Here is a 20,374-nt window from a genome sequence, read left to right as displayed (position 1 = left end):
AGCAGAAAGTTCTTACCAGTATAACTCCTATGCTGTTAAGCTCTATAAGTTCCTGATTCACACTGCTCATATTTGTCTGTAAAAGGCTAGATATTAATCTAATCACATTTAAACGTGTGTTCCCCACAGGTGGATCCAATACACCCCAGGTTGTCTTCATGACACTTTTCTAAAAAAAAAAAAAAAAAAAAGATAATTTTTGTCAAAAAAACTTGTTGCTATGCACAATGAGAGAATAGTTCTTTAAAAGTGTACACAACCAGTCTTTGAACAAGATCTTGCAAAAACTGAAAAAGCAACTTAGTTCTGAACACCATGGTTTATTTTAATTCTACAGACAGGGGGCAACGAAAGACAGCCACATGGAACCAATGGCACTAAAAACTGATCGGTAGCTGTAAGAGTTCAAAGTAGATGAATTCCATCCAACCTTAAAAAGGATTAAGAAATACTTACACTTCTCAGTGGTTAATCCAGGTACACAGCTACAGTTTACATTACCACAGTACTTGCAGAACAACTAGGTAGACAGTCTCTAAATGCGTTCATGCCTCAACAGCTCTGACTTCATATTGCTTCATATACTTGAAAGCAATTTCAAAGAAACTTCTTTAGTTGTGTGTAACATTAGAAGAGCACACCAAAGCTCCACCTGTTGTCTCTGAAGGAGTTACTTCCAACAGCAAGAATCTCTTCCCATGCACTAATAGGTCCTTGTATTAAAATAAGCACCATGGTTTTTACATCAAAATTTTAGCTGGCTGCCAGATGAGACCTATTATCACCTAAGTATCAGCCAGTCAGAAAATCTGGTGTTGACTACTTTAAGAGCTAAAAATCTACCAACAAATATGCAAGGAGCAAGGGAAAGACATTATGTAAACATCTTTCTTCCTATATTAAAGCACAAACCTTTGGACAAGGAGACCAGCTAGAAATGTACTATCTTCCACAATACTGGATGTCATTTTGGCATCCAGTACCTAACCAGTGCCACCCTTGTGTCAAAAGTGGCAGACAACCTGCCAGTTCACTTACCTAAGGCAAAATTTAAGAACATGGATAAGATGCTCATTTAACTAGTGCTTAAAAAAGCAGTCAATAACTTCACTAGATGATTTATTCAAATGCTCAGTACTCCAATCACCAGAGAACACTAAGTATCTTATGACCTTACTTTTAACGCACATCTTGTTGCAAGAAAGGATTATTTGCATTTTTCATCTCTTCTGCGCTTAAAAGCTTGAGGACTCATCTTTTCTAGGCTAAAACAGCCTTTACCACTACCTTGTTTCCACCACCACCAAACCTGTCTCTTATCTGAACTTTAAGCTTCTGATCATTTTCACTCTGACCCTCAGGTCCTTTACTCCTACACATTAGAGCACCCTGAACTGAACTATGCTTCAGCTGAAATTCTGCTGGTAACAACTTCATTGAAAAAAATAAATGCATTATAGGTGAAATCCCTATTCATTCAACATGTCGTATTTATCTTTTGCAACAACATGACATGAATAAGTTGATTACCATAAAAAAGTCAGTTAAAAAAACGTGAAGAATTCAGCATGCCTGGAGTGCATGGTACATGCAGTGGAGAGCTGATCTACTCTGGGTTCTGGGCAAGTCCAGAGGAACTGTGCACACAATGAGTCTTGCTTCATTTCATTTGGCAACAAAAGGTTTCACTTACTTTTGGAGGCTCAAGTAGGAGTTCATGGAAGGATGAAAGTCGTGATTTTATGGCTTCTAAAACACTTTTATTGACAGAATATGTTGAATTGCTCATGCCTGGAGGACAGATCTCTATATGGCCTTCAAATCTAAAACACAGAAGCAAGGTCTAGTATTAATATCCAAACTAGTTCTAGAACAACTCTAAAGCTATGATTCTTAGTGTCACAGTTCTAAAAGCATGAAAACAGAATTAAGAGGAGGGCAAACTCAGGAGATTACAAATATAAATCAAGTGTGAACTAACAACAGAACAAGATTCTTCCAAACACTAGGCCTAATATATTTAGGTTTATCATGCTTGAAATCTCCAGTTTGGTTTTCAGCTATGAGATTAAACTTTATGGCTGTTCAATTCCTTCTTTTGTGGCAGAGAAAGAGCTTCACTCATCTATCAAGCCTCTGTTCACTAGTTTCTCAAACTTATAAGAAGATCCCAAATTTTAAAAAAGTGAATATCCAGTCACTACACTGTACACAGGAACTCTATTCCTTGTGTCCAGGAAAAAAATGATGAAATGAAATCAGTCTTATCTGACATGTGGCAATTAAACTAGGTTCTGGAAAACACCGTGGAAAGACCAGTCATCCAGGGGAAGTGCAATAACACTGCTGGTAACAACAATCACACAGTTTGCTCTTTTACTACTTCACCTGTAAAAGGCCACTAAAATGGTTCAGTCATAACTTCATGGAAGGCACTTCACTTACTATTGTTGAGCAACAGCTTAGTTAAATTAAGCAGCCATAAGTACAAGCAATAAACACACTTACGTCTGTCGTCTTGTCTCAAGTAAGGTCAGTAATATTTGGATTGCACTGACTATTGCAGATTCATTTTTTTCTTTATGAAAAATATTTGACAGCAGCTGCTCTATGATTTCTCGCCTGAAAAGAAAGTATTGGCATCAGACATAACACTTCTTTAGAATACAGCTGTTAAGAGAATTAGCTACTGTTTGCCCATGTGAAATTAGAGAACAGGATAATGAAATAAAGTCTGTTATTTCAAGCCACCAGGTGCTGCTAGGACAATCATTCCCCTATGACATCACTACCCCAATCATATTTCCCTACTCCCTCTCTTGATCTATTTTTTGTTTTGTTTAAAAAAAAAAAAACTATCCCTTTTTGTACTGTTGGTTGTCAGTTTTCTCAGATCAAAAGACTCAGCACATCATACAGCCATGTAAACCTAAACCTAGAACCTGCAAAACAAAGAAGGTGACACAGAAAAATCTCTGGTAGAAACAAACTTCACTTAAACAAGAGATCAAAGCCTACGTCCCTTATGTGTATTCTGCACAGTATCAAGCTAACCTTCACGTTTACACATGTGATAACTAACTTTGACAGTGCAAGAAATATTTTATCATTTCTCAGGCAGAACCAAGATACTAGAATGAGGAAATCTTAAGTGAAGCCAACAAAAAAGTCATCCAGGTGGGCTCCACTTACTTGCTGAGCTACTTCAAATTGCACGGATAACAGTTAGCCAAGAGAAGTCATCAGCAAAAGGAAGCTTGCAACTCTAAAGAGTTTTAAAGGTCAGAAGTTAAATAATAGTGCTCTGATGAACTGAGAAAAGGTCAGAAATTCAAACTAACTTACTTCTCTAGACTTGCAAGCAGTGGATCTGGTTCTGAACTGTTTTGTATTTGTAACATCTGGTCTCTGCTTAGACGAATAATTTCACAGAGTGACTGTGATGCATTTGAATGTCTCTGGAACAGAAAAATAAAGCATAGATTAATAACATGCTGGACTAGAATTCTTCATTAAAAAGCTGCATTAAAGAAGCTTGGACTAGAGTCTCCTAACAGGAGACATTTTAGACAATAGCTTTATGCCATATCTAAATCTTAGCAAGACAAAAAAAACCCTCAAGTCATGAGACAATTGATTTTCACTATTAAAAAGGCAAAGCATTACAGCTGAATCTCCAAACAATACCTAGTCTGCACTAGACTTGGATTACCTGATAAACTGTGCAGATCCTAAGGAAGGGTGGGAGAGGGAAGTAATCAGCTCTCCACAACCCCAGACTTCCACACTCTTAAATAACAAAATCAGGTTATTAAAAAGAAGCAAGTAGAAAACAGTAAGACTTAGAGTTTTAACACAATATTTTACAGCAACCTGCTGCACAGATGTATCCAAAAGAGCAGACCAATACTTACATCTTCATCTTGAGATGGATGTACAATTTCCACCAGCCGCTGGATAATTTTCTCCTCATTTAGCCACTGTAAAAGCGTAGACATCAGCAGGAATGTTAACCAAATGAATGAATTAAATGAGTTAAAGGATTTACAAGAAGTAGTTTGAAAGCTGCCATTAATCATACTGTTGATATTTCTAAACAAGGACTAACATTACATCAGGAAAAAAAAAAGGATAAAAACAAAATTAGCATTTCTGAAGAACTGTTAAAAAAAACAAACAGATTTATTTACTTTTGAGAGAAAACTTCCCAAAACACCTGCTGGGGTGGCAGAGGTGAACGATGGTACAAATTGTCTAAACAGGTTACAAAACATCTTTTCGACAGTTCACAAGTATCTGAGAAGTTTTACTCACATTTAACACTTCTTGCCTGGGCTGTGGTGGTTCTATGCAAGTCAGTAGCCTGAGCAACAAGTCCATGATAGCAGAGGTCCCTATGTGCTTAATAACGAGGTCTACAAAATCATGTTTCTTCTTTAAAAAATCCACAATCTAGAAATTAACAAGAAAGAAGCTTACAATAGTTTACCTGTATTTTACATGGTAAACTACACCATGTACATTTCAGTTTCTTTCAGTTACTAAAATGAGAAAATGAATGAGAACTTTGTAAATACTTCTGCCACTTAGCAGTGCAAGGCAAGGTAAAACAGTGCATAGCAGCTAAAGTGGCACAATACAGATCTGTCTACGTGGAGTATGTCTTGGGCCTTCTTGCCAGTCCAGGCTGCTGACCATAAACTTCTTAAAAATCTACAGTCATTTTTCCTTTTTTGTATGAATTCCCACAACTCCTGGCTCAGGGATTGAAGCAGACATAGTAAAGCCTTAACATAATATACTTTCAAAATGAAAAACACAGAACAGGGTCACAAATGATTTGCTCAGGTACCAGAGTCAGCCATGCCAGCTGTTTGCAGGGTCACACAAACACAGAGGAGCACTGCATTTCTGGATGAGGATTCCAAATGTCTCTCACTTTTTTTTTTTATGACAGTCTTCCACAAAGGATCAGCCCCACTCCCACTGACTCAGTTCATTAATCTTCACCTCTAACAATAATTTAATGAAGACACCACCATGCAAATACTAAGCTAAGCTAAGACAAAAGGTAAGCACTGGCACACAGGCAGTTACTGTTGCACAAATAGCTCAGGCAAATCTCAAACTGTTAAAGTGGAGAGTTTTTAAATACTTACCTGTTCTGGTTTTCTGCTTATAAGAATACTTAGCACCTTGCTGAAGAAACTGGCAAGTAAAGGGTTTAGAGGAGATTCATTTAAGAGGAAGCTGTACAGTTTCATAAGTAAGGATTCTTCTTCTCCCAGCCTATCGTTGATCTGTGAGACATCTGAAGTAAGCAGCTCACAGGATATGTTTGGATATCTGGGGAAAAGGAAGAGAAGTGTACATATGTGTGTCTCCATCCACTCATGCTTCAAAGAAGGTACACCTTCAGCTTTTAAATCAGAACCTGGTAGGGTTTCTGACCAATTTTTCAAGCATACCTCTGCACTAATAAAAAAGCAAGGTAACAACTATACATTCAGGCTACAAGCTGCATTCTTTCATTTAGGAAATGGACTACTACATTCTTCAGTTGAAATAGGACAGCACTGGGGACGTAGGGAAAAGAAAGGTCAGGCTTTTATTTTAAAATCCACTGTTAAAGCCAGCTGTTCAAGTATTGACCTCTCATTTCAGAAAACTTTTTTTGGAAGAGGAAAAAGTTAGCTACCAAGAAATTAAGCAGGTTGATAATACCAGATTAATATTGCTCCTTCCCCAGTGCTTGCCCCTTTCCAATAACAAGGCTTACATTAAAAAAGTTAAAATCAATCTCTTCAGGATTAATACTTCTATACCTGTTGCAATTGTGTACAGACTCACTGAGCTAGCCAAAGTCAAACAAAGCCTGCAAAACTAGTTAGTATTGCCAGATACAGGAACTTACTGGTTTTGATGGCCTCTTAATTACTGAGTGTTCTGAATTGTACCTCTGGCCCTGTGTCATGGAGCAGTACTATCACCCACTCACGCTAGAGGTAATTACGACAGCATCAGCAATTTAAGGCTTTAAAATAGCAGTGTCTTTCACTTAAAACTCAGCTAAAAACATTCAGTGAAGGTTTGCTTTACCAAAAACAGAGAAGTGCAGCAGCTAAGAAGGTACTCTATTTTTCTTTTTACATATTATCATAAGAAAAAGCAGCTTGCTGCACAGATGACTGTAAAAGAGGCCAAAAGTGGTAGAAGTGCTTGTATACAATCTCTTAGATTAACTGTGAGTTTGAAACTTCTCAGCAATCTAGCAAGAACCATATCTTTACCCAATTTTTACACTTCTAGCTCTGCAAAGGAAAACACCAGCAATCCGGTGGTAAGTATATTCTTACAAGGTGTGCTACAGTGCTATAAAATGCATCTTCAAAACAGCTTACTAATCGTCAACAAAATAAGGCTAAGCACCTAGCTATAGTACCCAGATAGGGGGTTTCACTCAACTATTTCTACATGAAAATTATCATCTACGTATAATTATTTTACATGAAAAAAAAAGATAACAAAAAGACTCTTCATACAAGTTCTGATTTCTGTACTTTTTCTCTAGGCAGCAACTGGTTTTGGAGGCATTTCTGGATAAGAGTTTTCTACTCAAAAAATATGCAAACATTAGAATGATTTAATTAAAGAGTTCTCTAAGTTCAAAACAAGCTTACTCAGAAGTTAACAGTACTATACTAAAGAGCAGCATGCAGGAATTCAAAACATTATCAAATTAACACCCCTCTTTCTACCTTCCTAAGTCCCCACCCATCCCAAAAAAGTTCTTACTTGTATCGAATTTTTTCATCCATGTCTTGAGGCGGTTCTTCGATAATAAAGGAAACTAAGTCTTCCAAACATTCTGACTTCAACAGAAACTCTATAAGTTTGCGATTCTGAGCCTTGCACTCTTGCAGGACGTCCTCTTCATCCATCAATTCCTTCAGTGTTACATCTTCTCTCTCTAGAAGTGTATCTATGTGGGATGACGAATGGAGATCAAATTTCCAAAACATGCTGGTCTGGATAAGAAGAACATATACAAAACATTAAGCTTACACATGTATTTAAGCAGTATAAATACTTCATAGTAGTACTTCATAGCTTCTAACCCCAAAGGGACCTGCACACACAGAAGTTTTCTAGAACTTGAACAACACAACAGTAGATACTGAAAGATCATCACAAAGCTTCAAAATCAGACTTGATTAAAGGTGACTGATATATATTTACTGGGTATATTTTAACACTCAAAATTAGCCAGCTCCAGGATTTTTGCTTACATGAAAAGAACACTTATCTACATTAAATAAAAAAGGTTAACTTTTAATAAATTTGTTCTTGCTACTCTGCTTCTGACCTACATCCCAATCCTCAGATTCTGAGCAACCTGTTCAGCAATTACTAGATCTGGCAGAAGATAAAACAGGCAAAGTATAAACACACTAGTGTACCACCTCTGTCACTGAAGAGAACACCTCTACGGGTGTAGGAATTATAATCATTTAACATGCAGGCAGCACACGCCAAAAAAGTTGGAGCTAATTTCAGAGCAGGACTTACTATTTTACCATACCTCCCTCCACAAACTTGGAAAAAAAGGGACAATAAAGTTCCTTATGCAGATGCTTGAAAGGCTGTGTGCCCAAGTAAAGAAACATCACAGACGGTTAACATCAGCGTGAGCAATTTAACTTTTCTTTATAAAAATACTCCATATTAGTTTTGTTTCTTTAAGATACCTTGCAAGCAGCTGCTCCTGAGACAGGTATGCTATCAGAAAAGAATATTTCAGTCTTAAATCCAATAAACTCCTGCTTTCCTTTTGCTCTCGTTAAGGTCACTACATGCATTTGCTCCATTCTCCCCTTTAAAACAAGGCTTTTACATGGCAACACTTAACCTCTGATAAAGCATCAGCTATTCTTGTATGAATGCAGAATTTGAGAAAGTGCATTGAAAGAGATACCAGATATCAGTAAGAAAGAGTTTTCCCTACAGCTGTAAACGGCATAGTTTTAAGCAGTACTCAGAGAGAAAACAACCATTTTTTGCTCCTTTAGTAACCATCTTCCAAGTGTGAAGGATTTAGTTAGTGTTATTTACTGCTGAAAATTAGTAATATCATCAGGTAGGTGGACATTTGGTTACCAACAAAGAACATAGGTGAATTTGAGCAAGAACACTTCTGCAAACTGCCATTTGATATGCAGAAGGTGAGAGTTTATAGACAACAATCAAACCATGCCTTTGTCATACCAACTCTTATGACAACCTACAATGACTGAAACAGAAACATTTAATTCTTACTCAAACTAAGAGGCAGACAGTCCCCTAACAAGTAACTATGAAAAAAAAAAACAATATTTTTTGCCTCAGTTTTTCATGGCAATGACGGATCATCAGATATTAGGAAAAATTTCTTCACTGAAAGGATTGTGAAGTACTGGAACGGGCTGCCCAGGGAAGTAGATGAGTCAATATCCCTGGAGGTTTTCAGAAAACACGTAGATGTAGAGCTCAGTGACATGGTTTAATGCTAGACATGGCAGTGCTAGGTTAAAGGCTGGACCAGATGAGCTTAGAGGTCTTTTCCAACCTAAATCTTGGGCTGCCAAGCCCTCAGAGTTAGAGGACCATGACTGGGGGAAGAGTAAGCAACCTTCCATCTGTGGCCACCAAAATTGTGAAGAACAGCGTATCAGCTCAACATTAGTAAGTCTGTGGGGCCTGATGGGATTCACCTAAGTGCTGGGGCTATTGGTAGATGTCATAGCTGGACCCCTCTCAACAATTTACCAGAAGTCTTAGGAGGCTGGGGAGGTCCCCGCTGACTGGTAGCTAGCCAATGTTACTCCCATCTACAAAAGGGGCATGAGAGAAGACCCAGGAAACAATAGACCTATTGGTGTAATCTCGGTCCCTGGAAAAGCTAGGGAGAAAATTATCCTGGGTGCTGATGAAAAGGCATTTAAAAAACAAAGCTATCATCAGGCAGAATCAGCATGGGTTCATGAAGGGGAGGTACTGCCTTAATAATTTGGTTTCCTTCCATGATAAGGTCACCCTCTTGGTGTAGAGAGGGAAGGCAGCAGATGTAATCTTTCTTAATTTTAATAAGGCCTTTGATGATGTTCCTCACGACATCTTTCTGGACAAATTGTCCAACTTCAAGACAAATAGGTTCATGCTATGCTGGGTGTTGAAATGGCTTGACAGCAGAGCTCAACGGGTCGTAGTGAATCGGACCATAACTGGCTGGCAGCTGGTCACTAGCAGTATTCCCCAGGGCTCAATTCTAGGGCCAGACATGACATTTTTGTCAACAATCTGGATGCAGGACTGCAATGTGTCTGCAGCAAGGTTGCTGGTGGTAATAAACTGGCAGGTGCTGTTGACTCCCTGGAAGGAAGAGAGGCCTTGCAAAGGGAGCACTGGGCAATTGTCAGTGGCAAATAATTCAACAAAAGAAATTGCCAGGTGCTGCACCTGGGACAGAGTAAGGCCAAACATGGGTAGAGACTGGGAGACGAGCGGCTGCAGGGCAGCTCAGCAGGAAGGGATCTGGAGGTGCTGGTCAGCAACAGGCTCAACATGAGCCAGCAGCGTGCCTGGCAGCCAAAGGGCAAATGGCATTTTAGTATGCATTAAACCCAGCATAAACAGCCAGTCAGGAGGTGATTCTCCCTCTGTATTTAGCATTGGTGCAACCCCACCTTGAAGATTGTGTGCAGTTCTCGGCTCCATAGTATAAAAAGGATAAAAAGGTCCCTGAAAGTATCCAGAGGAGAGCAGTTGATCTAGTAATAGGCTGTAAGGTGTGTCCTGTGAGGAGAGGCTGAGGACACTTGAGTTGGCTAGTTTGGAGAAAAGCCTAAGAGGCAACCTCTTCTCCCTAATAACCAGTGAACATGAAGGAACAGTACAAAGCTGCACTGGTGGAAGTTCAGCTTGGACATTAGGAAAAACTTCTTTACCATGAGGGTGGTGAAATACTGGAACAGGCTTCCTAGAGCGTTTGAAGCCCCTCACCTGTCAGTGATTGAGGTATTTGTATAAGGCCCTCAATACCTTCATTACTGTTTCAACTTTTGATTAGTCCTGAAGTGCTCAGGCAGTTCATCTAGATGACCTTGGAAGGTCCCTTCCAACTGAACTGTTCTACTAGGACAGCATTAAGCATTTATTTAAGTTCAAGTGGATTCAGCATGCCTACTACAGCTACATAGAATAGGGAAGCATCAAATTTAGCCCTTTAATGGTTAAGATAACAGAGATAAATCCAAGGATCCAGCAAAACTCTTATGATTCTCTTCATTAGAAGACTTTCAGTGTTTGGCTTAAAAATTAGAGTAAGTCTGGTATACTCTCTACAGAGAAATTGTAATTGCTTTTAGGGTTCTCCTTGTTGCCTTAATTATCGCATGCTGTTCACTTAGAACCACCTTATTTTGCTTTTGTCAAAAGGTTTTTTGTCAGATGCTGTAAGCATACATAATTGCCCCTCGATTACATAGCTTTCTGTTTAAAGATACAGGAATCAACCAGAAATCATTGAAGAAAAGGTACAGCTAACTTCAACTGCAGCATCAGTACTTACAATCATCTGAGAGCCCATGCAAGGATTAAGTGGTTAAAAAACAAAAGAATCTTTTCTGCTAGAATTATTAGTGAACTTACAAGCAGATTTGAAAATACTTGATTTCACACTATCTTAAATCAAATTACATAATGTTATCAAGAACATTGGCTTATGGTTATTTGGGATACACACAGACTCACTGTGAGCAAGTAAGACTACTGCATTATTAAGAGTCACAGAATATTTGTTTGTTTTTCCCCCTACAGCTCCAGTAAGTACAAATACCTCCCCCACATCCCATTTAATACAAGTAGCACAGAGTGGTTACTTGCAAAGATGCTCATTCCAGATCTAAATCCCTCTGCATTGACTAAAACTCACTTCAGTAGCTTCAATCTATTTCTCAATTACTTGTTTCAAGAGAAATTTAACAATGGAAAATAGCAACAACAACAAAAAAAGAGGCATACTACTGCAAACATGTTACTGCGTAATTTCGCAAATTGTCTCCCAGGCAAGCTCTTTTAGGGGGTGCTCCCTCAACATGTCAGGTGCCGGCCAGAGATTACTCCATCACTTTTCAACAGGAGCCCAGGTCCTTTGGAATAAGGAAAAATAAACACCATAAAATGTGCCAAAGAGGAAGTCCAGGAACCCTGAAGAGAAGAGAATTTTCGTAGGCGTTATCACCGATGATAATCTAGAATCAACCTACCACAGTTTTGAATCGAAGTTTTAAAAAGTTGTTCTTCCCATAGACTGTTTCTCCCCCCTCTCTCCCAAACCCTACCAATTCTGAGGTTCTGAATTATTTTCATACATTTCCAAGTTTCAACCCCATTAAGAGAGGCAGAGAGTTAAAGCTTATACCCATAAATCAGAGGTGGGCAACATCCCTACTATGTTCCTCCCAAAATTTCACTATCTGCTAACTTAGGGTCAGCTCCATAGGTCAACTGGGTTGTGTTACTCCCAATGTCCAACTCCAGCTCCAATAGGAGCCTCAAAATCTCAAAACACAAGATTTAACACAAGATGCAATAGACTGTCAAATATGAACCATGATCAAGATTAGATACTACATGAAGCAAAGTAACGTAGGATAATACTAAAAGCTATCTGACTTGCAAAGAAAAATTGCATGGTAAAAATGTTACATATATTTGGCTCCCAACTCACATTTAGTCAGCTTTCCATAACCTTTGAAAGCTCCCACCAAGTAAGACTAACAGACCTCAAATGCACGGAAAGATTTCCCATGACAGTTTACATTGACTTGATATACATTATGGCAATCGAAGTTCCTAATGAATATGTATCAGTCAAAAAAAAACAAAAACAAAAAAACACGTTTTCCTTCCTTAGTTAATATTCTAACAGATTCTTCTCTAAATGAATACTGAAGTAATACTCCATATAGTGAACACCTGACTTAAAACTGTAAGGAAAGAAAGCAATTTGGTAAAATGAAGAAAAACTGTCATTGTTCTGAGATACAGGTAACTGAAATTCCTATTTTAACTGCTTGCTAAGCAAAAGAAATGAAGCTTAGAAGTGATTTCACCTCAAGAAAAAAAAGCTTTGTCTTCTTTCTCGTACAGATGAAGAAAACCACACTGTATGTATTTTGTTAAACAGTAACTGGTCTGTGGTTGTCTCTAAGGGCCAAATGCTTAGTTGACATCTCCATGGAAAAAAAAAAATGGTTACAATTAAATGAACAACTCTCTCCACAGCTTCCAGTGGATGTAACAGTTAAACATTTTTCCTGAATAGACATTCAGGTTTTCAATCTATAGGATGAACATGTAAATTCTAGTCAAATGAGCCTACAGGGATAATTTGAGACCATCTCCTGTCTTGAACCTTCAAACAAAACATGCTTCTTACTTTAAATCCCATCAGTAAATAAAACTATTTAAGAGAGCTGCTTATTTCAGTTCAAGACTTAAGCATGTTTGTCTTACCTAGGCAAGAAACGTAAGAAACATACTTTACCAGCAGTTAATTCCACCTTGGTAGCTTCTACCTAACAGAAGAGGTCTGGTAGCTACAAAGTAGAGATGGTCATCTAAACTAGCACAGAAATAAAACTAGGGTAAAGCTTTAGGTAAAAGTATTGTTTTACTGTTTTACTTGACTGCTGGACGTTAGAAACACATACACAGAACTTCCAGCAGGAACTTCATACATTTTTACAAAAACACCCAATCTCATTACACAAGCAAGAAAAACTTAGGAGTATATCAGACATTAAACTGAAGCTTCTGTAATGTATTAAGTCTACAAAATGCTCCACAGGAAGTAATAAAAATCAAACTACCAAGCACCAAATTCAGCACGTAGCTCATTTTTCTCCATTTACCTTTATATTTTCTTCATATGGGATTCAAGTGCACAGATGAACAAATCAGTTACTTTTGCACCAACAAACTTTTTGATGATTGAACATATACTAAATTATACAGTCTATTTCAGCCACACAGGCTTTTACAGCTCTTGGGTAGCAACTAGCAAAAGACAACTTAATCACTGGACACAAGAAGAGCAGCTACAACAGTAGTCCTTGGTGCCACCCAAAAACACTCCAAGTCTTACATTTCTTAGTGCTTTTATAAAGATTTTTCAGTGCAAACAATTTACAGCCTTTTAAAAAGGAAACATACAAGTATGCTTGGGGGAAGCAATGAGGAACATGAAAATCTTTTAATGATAAAACTAAGAACTTAACAACATTTCTAAGACCTTTAAGAGTTATTAAGTGGTTTCTTTAAAATGCTAACCATGTCCTTCTGCCAGTTCAACTCTGTATCAATTGGTTAAGTACAATTAGTTTCCAGCTTATTTTCCCCCAAGCCCGGGCCATTAATTAGATACCACAGCATTTATCAAGTCCTTTTTTTGACACTGGAAGTGTACTATCTGCTCAAAACAAAGCTAAATATAAGTACGTGCCTGAAAAAATTTAGAGCTAGGCAGAAATATCAGTGACCAAAATTGACAGAGAATAACTTTAGCAGCTACATTTTAAATTGCCAATTTGACTCGGCCAGAGCAAATGTTTTACCCATTACCCATTGTAAACCTGCTGCCTACAACTGCCTGATCCTTGTTTGCAGGAGGCCAATTCCTCATAGCATAAAACATCTCCAGACCTATTATATGGGAAAACTTAGCACATATGCATTAAGTCTGGAATCAAGGGCAATTTAAACAACACAACACTAAGAACACAGGACACCTGCATTCTAGCTTGGACCAAAACTGTTATTTTCCATAAAATAATAGTAAGTTACACTAATATACAGTTATGCCTTAACTGAATTCTACACTTTTTCCACTCAATGAATGCAAGAATACTTCTCATGCACAGGCACACACATTGCTTCTTCTGCATTAGTAGTTCAGGGCACAAATAAGGGGACTTATGAAACATAGTGTTTGAACTGGCAGAAGATAAATGTGTAAGAAGTGTAAAAACCTCTCCCTGACTATTCCTTACTTTGAATATTTTGAATAATGCAACAGACACCAGGCTTACCCAATAAGCAATTTTTACATAAATTTTCAATTAAACACTCAAAATTAATTAGATTGTTAGCTAGAAAGATACAAGTTACTGTTACAAATCCTATATTCAGCTTCATTACACCTAACAAACAAAAATAAAAGCAGTAGTACAGTAGAGTTTTAAGGAATGTAGGTACTGGATTATGATACAAAAAACAGTGTAAGGGGAAACATCTTAGTAAGACCTTACCATCATTAAGCTGTAAGATCCAGGAACTGTGGGGGAGCATTCCTTGTAAATAACCTAGTGAGATTTCAGTGTTTTGAACCTTCGGCAGGTAGAGTTTCACCTACATACCAAAACAAAAGGCTGCTTCTTCCAAATACTATCAAGAACTCCTGTGTAACCAAATTATGTTTGGGAATACAATAGAAACAATTCAGCAAGTTCATTGACTTCTCTACAATTTAACATCATGCTATGGATATGATTATTTCCAGACATCACACCCACTTAGAGCATATATATTTCTCAGCTAACAACTATACTTTCAGAAGGTAACTACATACTGGTGTGAAATGTGATCTAGTCTTTCCTTGACCAGAAGAGAAACATATTAGGAAACAGTACCAAGGCAGTAATGTTTGTAACATTCTCTTAAACAACTGCCTCCAACTCCTAATGAGGAGGGAAATTACTTAACAAGTAAGGACTTCCACTCCCTTCTTCTGAAGTAATTCCTCTTCACTTCCTAAGGGGAAGAAGAGTCCTGCTATGGTTGCAGAGGAGCTAAGAATTGGGACAGGCAAACCCTTATTTGTCATTCGACTCTCCCTTATTTATTATAGTAACTGCACTTTTGTCTAAGACCAGAAGTGCAAACACATGAATTTTTACATAATATGTATTATATCCGTCATGTGCATATATACACAGACACCTATTATGGCTGAATGTCCCAGTAGTCAGTTTCTATGACTTGAAGTATACAAACAACTCCCAAATTAGTTCATGTTGACTCAAAGTCACCAATTCCTCAAAATTCATGAGGTCATAACAGCCCAGTTGAAATCTGCAGCTCATAATGAAGTTACAAGAGCAATTTTATATCAAGCAACAACTGCATCCTTGTCAAATTTCTACAAGATCTCAAGACTGGTTAACCAAAGTGTTAATCACTATAAATATTAATCACCTACAATGATTGCAAATTAGACACTGATCTCCCCCTCTCAAATAGGAAAGATTAAGTGGAGTTACTAGAAAACTATTCAACAGCCAAGCATTTACACATTTAAAATAGTCATGTCAACGAATTCAGTGAGTTCTTGGTATTTTGAACTCTTCTGATTATCTTCAGAATGGAAATGAAGTTATGTACTGAAAAGAAGGGGTTCAGCAATACTGTAACAAGAAAGCTAAATAATACTCAGAACAATGTAGTTTAATACCAAGAATTCAGTTGCAGAAGACAGCATTATACTCTGACACAGGAACCTATAGTGCTAAATGTCATTCATACCTAATATGTCAGTTCATGAACACATTTGCTTTGAAACTCTTCAAAGAATTGGAGGCTGGGCAGCTGATACACTTCCTGGCACAAAATCAAAACACTTTAAAACAAGCTCCCTGTAAAACAAATAGAATAACCACAACAGTGTGTCTAGATAACCCTTGATTCTCATTCTAAGGCCAAAGGGAAGAGGAGAAAAAGGAGTAGTGAGAAAAGAAGGTACTGTAACAGCAAGATGGATTAAAAGGCAAAGTTAAAAACAGTCTGCTAGAAAGTAGTCAGAAAAAAGCTGCAAGAAAAGGGAAGGAATGGCCACGAACTCTAAACTGCAAAAAGAAGAGCAGCTTGGAAGGTGGCAAATGTGAACCTACAGAAATCAGGTAAACGAATGCCTTTAGAGAACATCATAGATATGAAAAAAAGTTAAGAGCACTCAGGAACCACTTAAAATTTAAGGTAAGGCTTTATAGATGCAAAAGCTAAATATACTGCTATAGATGAAGTTTAATAGCAATGTTTCTTACCTGTTAAACAAAAGCTTTTAAAGAGTTAAAAAAACAGAATTTGTACTCTCTCAGGCTCCGTGCCCATTACAGGATATCCTGGCAACAGCAAAAATCTTTCAATCTACAGTATTAGCAGATTAGCAGGACTGAATTAGGATTGAATTAGATGAAGCAGATTTCTTCCTACAACGACAAAAGAGACATTTTATAATTTAATGTTGTTGAACTATTGAACAGAAAGTGTTAACAACTGCATGAACAAAAGCGCTGCTTTGCAGGAAATAAGACACATGAACTGAAGGAGGAAACAGTTTGCTGTGAAAAGTGTCAGTCCAGTGCGCCTGTACTCTGAAAATAAGTACAAAAGCAGCTTTGTCATCTGAAAGAAAATTGTTATTAGCAAGTTTAAATATCCCCCTTCACTTTTGAGGGGCAAAGGAAGATGTTTCATGTCACTGAAGTAAAGTTGCCTTTATAATTTGCACTTGACTATTGAATCTAACATGAATACAGACTTGAAAAAAAACTATTAGCAATTTCATTTGAAGCCATGTCTTCAGATATAGATAAATATATTAAGGTCTGATTTATCCACAAAGTAGTACAGAAATAAACATACAAGCATTAAGAATGCCCATTATGTTGGCTTACGTATATACAGTTTAGCCAGTTTCAATTTGCAATCAGTTTTAAAAAAAACAACCACGTAAAACAATCTACATAGAGACTTGCTAAGTAACCAGCTGTTTTGGGACAGCATTTGGTCACCTACAATTCATCACTAAGATGACCTCTGATTTTGACAGCTTAATTCCTTCAGTGTAAAGCAAAGAAATGTTAAAGAGCATTACTAGGCATCCACAATTGGCCTCTGCCTAATGCTTACCTGCCTGTGCTTTAGTCAACACCAAATAGGCAAGAAAAAGCATCCTATCAGTTGATGCTTCTTTTTAGCATGGCTGTTTCAGGCAGTAATAAGAAATAGGAAAAATTTAACACCAAAATACCTTCCCCCTCCACCAGTTACAGGAGGCTTTTTGATTTTGCTTTAAGAGGCAGGCTTCAAGACAAGACCTATTCCTTTTGGGAATGAGGCAATATTAACAGGTTTGTTTAAAAAAAGGATGAAGTACCACCAACTAAGAATATCAAGTATAGTAACAAGTTCATTAGATCATGTCTATATCTACCTTGGTTGAAAGGCTCTACTATCAGTTTGTCACAATTATATATTCAGCTAAAAAAAAGAGCACACCTCCAAACCATTCCAAACACTCTGCTAGCAAAGAAAAGAGAATGATCTAATTTTACACATCCCATGTTAAAGAATATGAGTCTTCAAAGGTGCTTCTTGAGCCCTGAAGATTATTTAATAGCCTATATAAACCTAAAGCAATTTACTAAAAATATTCCTTCTTAACTAGAATAAACATTTGCATTCCAGTTAAACAATCATCCAACAAATGAGGGGTTTTGTTTTGGTTTTAGGGCTGGTTATGTTCCACTGCTTGCAATATCACCTTATTTGCTACCACCCAGCCATTCTGGAAACAGAAGTCACCACATTTCCATTGTGTGGCTAACAGCACAAAGATTCCAAGCCCTGACATACACAAACACCAAACACAGCCTTCTCTAAGGCTATTTTAGTAACCAACATACACATGAACTGAAGGTCAGCGTAATACATTGACCATAATACTTTCAAAGGTCAAACATGTTTTTCATCCTTAGACCTTCAGGTCCAAATGTCAAGCAGATTTGCCAATCCCTTGTGAGTCAAGTGGCTTACTAGGCCAGAAAAAGTAAACAAGTGTACTGAATTTGGTTTGCTTTACCAAAGTTGTCTTGGTTGTTGTTTCTGGATTACAAGCGTACACATGTTCAGAAGCAGAGCTCCAGGATGGGACAGAACGTCACTTCCTCAATTATGTCATGTAAAAGCAAAATAGGAAGCCTGTTTAGCTTAATCAACTTTCAGAAGAGTTGGCACGGGCAATACAGTACAAATCTGCAAAGATTAGTTTATCCAAATGAAAGGCACTATTACTGCTCTCCTTACACAGATTGCTTTCTGATATTTCTCTATTCTTCTGTTTGAAAACTTTAGTTTAAATACCATTGTCTAGTACCAGAACAATCAGCTTCTGAATTCAATACAGCAGGATTACACGGAGAAAAAAACGCTAGTGTAATCCAAATGAACAAGATACTGGCAGCGTAAATATTACAGCATACCCTGGGAAGGATGTTCCACAAGTCTGCTCTAGTCAGTTAGGATGCTGAGTCCATCCCAGAATCTAGAAAACAGAGTTATGAGATACTGAGAGGGGCTACAGTATGGATAAAGGGAAAAGAAACAGTTCTTTCCTTAAAATAATAGAATAAGAAAATCAACCAGTTGGATCGGGTATAGGACTAACTTTGGCTTTCCAGGGATAGCTCATGTCCAGTAACAGTTCAGCCACTTTAACGTGGCTCCATCACCATAACAATAGCTCTAACCAAGTATTCAAACATAAAACCATAAAAACTAACCATGAGAACACATGGTGATACGTTCAGCTGATTTACCTGAGAAATAAAGCAACGCACAGCTATCTACAGTGGCATCACTCTTCACATGGAACAGCATGGTACAGCCTGTCCTAAAGAGCATTACCCGATGAACTTTTTTTTAATTTTTTTTTTTTTTTTTAAGATAGGTTAAAAAACTCTGCAACCAGCTGCCATGAACAGACTAAACAAGCTGTATTAATGCTGCATTGACTGGGGCATGGTCTATTTGTAAAACAGTTCCATACAGCTTAATTGACCACACAGCAAAGCTAATGAGGTCTCTTCAAATCTCTTCTTTGCTTATAGAAACCAATGCAACATTTGTTGCACTTTCTTTAAATCAGGGTGCACAACTGCAAGGCACTGAATAATGCTGCTCTTGCAGTAATTCATCTCTTGCATTTAAAACAGTGACTTACACAACTTACTATACCCTAAGTATGACCTAGTGCACTTGAAGTAAACATCTCTTTTTTTGTGTGATGTAAGAAACATTCATAAATACATCATCACACAACAGTAGCTCTTGTTCCAAGTGTTGGCATTGCCAAAAATTCCAATCTGATTTTGTAGCCCCACCCTCACCACAGGGGCAAGCAGCCTGACACAACCAGCAGAGCCCCAGCATCAATTTGGGAACAATGAAGGTGTTTGGATCACAATTAATTATTAGTAATGTGCCACTATGCCATTTAATTTTATTCCCTATTTGAAACATCCTGCATTCAGATCAAGCGCAAGCATTTTTAATATAACACTGCACTTAAGAACAAGATTGCAAGGTACATTTTTCTCCTTTTTCCAGTGAAACAACAGTTTTGTATTGATAGACTGTAAAGTGTGAATGCTCAAGGCAGAGCAGTGCAAAGTCATCATGTAAGAGACTAAATAGCATCATCATCATTCCTTACCATATCTCTCCAAATGTCTGGCGGAAAAAAATCCAGGTATGTCCTCAGAGCTCTGGTTATCTTACAGCTTACTACAGAAGTAAATCAGCAACATCTCCTCCCCAGAAACCCGTATTTAAAAATTGAAAAAGATAGTCCTCAAAGAAAAGAGGCCTAAAAACTTTGTCCACCACCATGAATTCTGTAGGACAGACAGTTGAAGGGCAGAGAAGCAAGTACAACTGATGTAGCCCAGAATACTAATTTGTGAACTAGTCAAGTTTAAAAGAAATCTGCTAAATACCCAAGGTGACTTTTAAACAACATTTTAAGAAATGGCTCACTTACGCCAGGACTAAAAGTGGTTTACACTATCAGTTCCAAGCATTTTGCTTAAGAGTACATATATATGCTCCCATGTCACCATTCACGACCAAAATAAGGATGAAAAATGCAATCCCATCAGGTCTCGGAACAGTGCTGCAGCAGCCTAAGCAGTGCCACCCTACCCTAGGCAGCACAGTCCCTCCCTGCTGGCTCCCAACACCTCACCTGTCAACCTTCCACCAAGCCATTTCAGAGTGAAAATGCACTTTAAGAAGTGACAAATGAAGCTGGCAGAGGAAGCAGGGAAGGAGTTTTTCTGCCAAGTCCACATGCTGGAACAGCTCAAAGGGTCTGCCAAGCACCAAGGCGAGCGTGGCCAAGAAGCAGGGAACACCATTAGGGACAGGGAAACCAGGACTCATCTCTATCATCTCTGCCCCAAATTACACAGGCTTAGGCTGCTGCAGGATTGCAGTA

General features: G+C 37.9%; 1 protein-coding gene across 14 annotated transcripts in view; it reads right to left on the bottom strand.

The window, feature by feature from the left end:
* The window catches only part of PPP6R3 (protein phosphatase 6 regulatory subunit 3), a 59,082-nt gene that overhangs the window by 26,706 nt on the left and 12,002 nt on the right, over window positions 1–20,374 (bottom strand). For 3 of the 14 annotated variants that reach the window (XM_021274633.3, XM_021274639.3, XM_072038965.1), the window contains exons 1-10: window positions 14,349–14,367; window positions 11,059–11,186; window positions 6,796–7,028; window positions 5,160–5,346; window positions 4,315–4,452; window positions 3,915–3,980; window positions 3,346–3,458; window positions 2,509–2,622; window positions 1,694–1,823; window positions 17–169 (exon numbers count right to left, since the gene is read on the bottom strand). In XM_021274633.3, the coding sequence (XP_021130308.1) occupies window positions 17–169; window positions 1,694–1,823; window positions 2,509–2,622; window positions 3,346–3,458; window positions 3,915–3,980; window positions 4,315–4,452; window positions 5,160–5,346; window positions 6,796–7,028; window positions 11,059–11,070 (1,146 nt within the window). In that variant the 5' untranslated portion in view covers window positions 11,071–11,186; window positions 14,349–14,367. Of the gene's footprint in view, window positions 1–16; window positions 170–1,693; window positions 1,824–2,508; window positions 2,623–3,345; window positions 3,459–3,914; window positions 3,981–4,314; window positions 4,453–5,159; window positions 5,347–6,795; window positions 7,029–11,058; window positions 11,187–14,348; window positions 14,449–15,621; window positions 15,732–16,139; window positions 16,305–20,374 lie in introns of those variants that run through there. The other 11 variants (XM_027457495.3, XM_072038967.1, XM_072038964.1 and 8 more) reach the window with 8 other exon arrangements.

This window comes from Anas platyrhynchos, chromosome 5 (assembly GCF_047663525.1).
Source record: "Anas platyrhynchos isolate ZD024472 breed Pekin duck chromosome 5, IASCAAS_PekinDuck_T2T, whole genome shotgun sequence".
NCBI classification, from domain to species: Eukaryota; Metazoa; Chordata; class Aves; order Anseriformes; family Anatidae; genus Anas; species Anas platyrhynchos.
This window is presented reverse-complemented; position numbering and strand designations above follow the sequence as displayed.